The sequence below is a fragment of the Melanaphis sacchari genome, unplaced genomic scaffold, assembly GCF_002803265.2.
Source record: "Melanaphis sacchari strain LSU unplaced genomic scaffold, SCAv2.0 Contig973_pilon_pilon, whole genome shotgun sequence".
NCBI classification, from domain to species: Eukaryota; Metazoa; Arthropoda; class Insecta; order Hemiptera; family Aphididae; genus Melanaphis; species Melanaphis sacchari.
This window is the reverse complement of record NW_020271689.1, coordinates 1-2,731: the sequence shown is the minus strand read 5'-3', so window position 1 is coordinate 2,731 and position 2,731 is coordinate 1. Positions and strand designations below refer to the sequence as shown.

Below are 2,731 nucleotides of genomic sequence, written 5' to 3'. Positions count from 1 at the left end.
TTAAGCACTCCGGTGTGCTTCGTTCAGTTACGTATTGCTAAATAAAAATATTTATTCAAAATGTTTCATCAATAATAATTTTATAATAAAATAGGTTTGTATTATGTTTTGTATTTTCATGATATCATAACACTTGTGTGCGGAAAATTATTTACATTAGGAGTTTAACATTTTATTTTAGGTTTCCGTTCGATGATTAATGATAAACAAAGTAATTCTTTATCATGGTCTCGTTGAAAATGAATATAAATATTTAATTTCAGTTGACAACAGCAGTTAAGTAACTTCTTAAAAGTGTCTCTTTAATATCCTTTGTAAGAAAAAAAAAGTTGTTCCGTGTATAACTTCTGAATTTTGGTACTTAACAACTACGACATATCACTAATGTTTAAAATCGAAGAGTATAAGTTTAATTGATCCGTATAGTTTTCGAACTCTTTACTAGACTGTATCGATCGACTATTGTTTCCAATGCACCACTGCAATTATTTATTTATAATTGAAGCGAAGATCGCTTTATTTAATTAGTAACATAAGGATAAAATCCAAACAGCAATTAAACCTGATTACAAAATTCTGACTTAATTATTGTTTTCAATATACTTAATTCCATAAGTTAAACACAAAATATGTCTGGTAAAGTGACAGTACACCAGATTCAATGAAAAAATGTATACTTTATATGTTTATGGTTTTTACGTTGTACCCAATATCTATACTATAATATAATGCAGGCTGAAGTAAATAAAACGTAATATCTAAAAACGTTAAATAATAATATATTGTCTCAATATTTACAATAATTATTATAAATAATTATGAAAACCTATGTTTGCCGTGTAACAGTTTAGAATAAAAAAAAGATATTCTTTAAAAAAAAAAAAAATCGAATTAGACTCTCAGACAAACATTGCAAACACATTTGGATTTTTAGCTGATGTCTGAATAATAGAAACGCATGAAAAGGGCCAGTCAGACCATAAATTTACCGGGACAAAAATATTTTCCCGGTTCCCGCCCCTAGATACAACCCATAATATAATAGTATAATTTATCGGTACCGTCGATGAGCCCGTACTGGAACAAGAAATCGCTGTACACCATCTGGTTGACGGGATCGATGAGCCCGTTGCCGATGGCCAGTCCCTTGAGGTTTATCTTGACTTGGGCCCCGGGATTGTTCCGGTGGATGGCGTACGACACGGCCGGCACGTACTTGCCCGCATACGACTCGCCGGCCACGTAGAACTCGTTGTCCCGGTGCTCGGGGTACAGCTCGAAGAACTGCACCAGGGCGGCGTACAGGTTCGCGGCGACGGCGGTCTGATCAGTGCTGTAACCCGCGTCGTTCCGGGTGAAGCTGTACCCCGTGCCCACCGGGTTGTCTACGTACAGCATGGAATGCGTGGTCGTCCACGCGTGCCGGCGCGGCCACAGACTGCCGGCCGCGTCCACCGTGAACGGGCCGTGCTCGTTGAACACCGAGTACAGGCTGGGCGCGCCCGGTCCTCCCTGGAGCCACAGCACGACTGGCGCGTCGCCGGTCCGGTTCGCGGCCGGGAAGAACCAGAAGAACAAGTTGGAACCGTGCGTCTCGTTCACGGTCAGGTAACCGGCGCAACTGTTCACCGCCTCCGCCGTGCTGTTGTTCAGGTGCACGCGACACTTGATTCGCGCCTCGTCTATTCGACCGTCGCGTATCATGGGCGACAGATAAAGTGCCCCGTCGCCGCGGTGGTCGACTTCTGCGTCGATTGGCGTCGAACAGCCGCAGCAACGAAAGACGGCGGTGGCGGCAAACAGCGCAAAGGCTGCGACGGCGAGCTGCGAGGTGGCGGACCACCGCGGCATTTGACGTTCGCGACCCATGACGACGGAAATCCCGGTACAAAAATTTCGGTTATGTGTATGACACGCGACCGCGCGCAGTAGCCGTCGGGTTCGGTCTGATGTAAATATAAATTTATGTTATTATTATTATTATTATGATATTGTTATTGCGCGTGAGATCGTTTATCCGCTGGCTTGTCACTGGTTTGTGTTAGGTTTACGTACCATAATTTCAATCAAAAACACACACAACGATGGAACGAATATTGAAAAAGTGCGGTCCTTCCGCGGACGATGTAAAATTATTTTGCGTTTGCGTGACGTATGTGTGACGCGCAGGCACTGCCGCGCCAGTATGCCTACCTATTGATGATATAGATTTACACATTATTGCACGTTCAATCGTTTGTGTAGCGACGCGTCGATTTAATCGACAATACACGCGAGAATGTCAGTGACGAAATCGCACTTCCTCCTCCTCTCTCGACGTGTATTCGAGCTTTCGGTCCATGACGTAGCTTCAGGAAATGGTCCGAATACACAAATTAATAATCGCACAACACGTCTACGTGTAGTCTGATGCCAGCCAATATCGTGTTCCTTTCAACTGTTTCGTATAGGTATAGCTAAGTAGTTGGTACCTACCTATTAATTATTAAACGAACAGTAGAGTATAGGTTTCCCTTAAACAATCCACTGTTCGTGAATATTATCATGTCATTAATTAATATATGAACATTTAGTTAACTTTATTACTGGATTTTCATGTTTATTGATGTTCAACGATTATTTCTATTGATCATTGCCGATGACTATAACAGCACGTCGGTAATTCAAAATAATTGTATTACTCGTGAGTAATGTGGTGTATTGGTGCTTTAAGATTTGAAAATTACCAACA

At 41.9% G+C, this 2,731-nt stretch overlaps 1 protein-coding gene across 1 annotated transcript; it reads right to left on the bottom strand.

Moving 5' to 3' along the window:
- Positions 1-839: 839 nt before the first annotated feature.
- Positions 840-2,043, bottom strand: LOC112603127 (venom serine carboxypeptidase-like). Its single transcript, XM_025351557.1, has one exon. It carries the CDS (start codon positions 1,867-1,869, stop codon positions 1,021-1,023), a length of 849 nt encoding a protein of 282 aa, XP_025207342.1. The 5' UTR covers positions 1,870-2,043; the 3' UTR covers positions 840-1,020.
- Between the last annotated feature and the right edge of the window lie 688 nt (positions 2,044-2,731).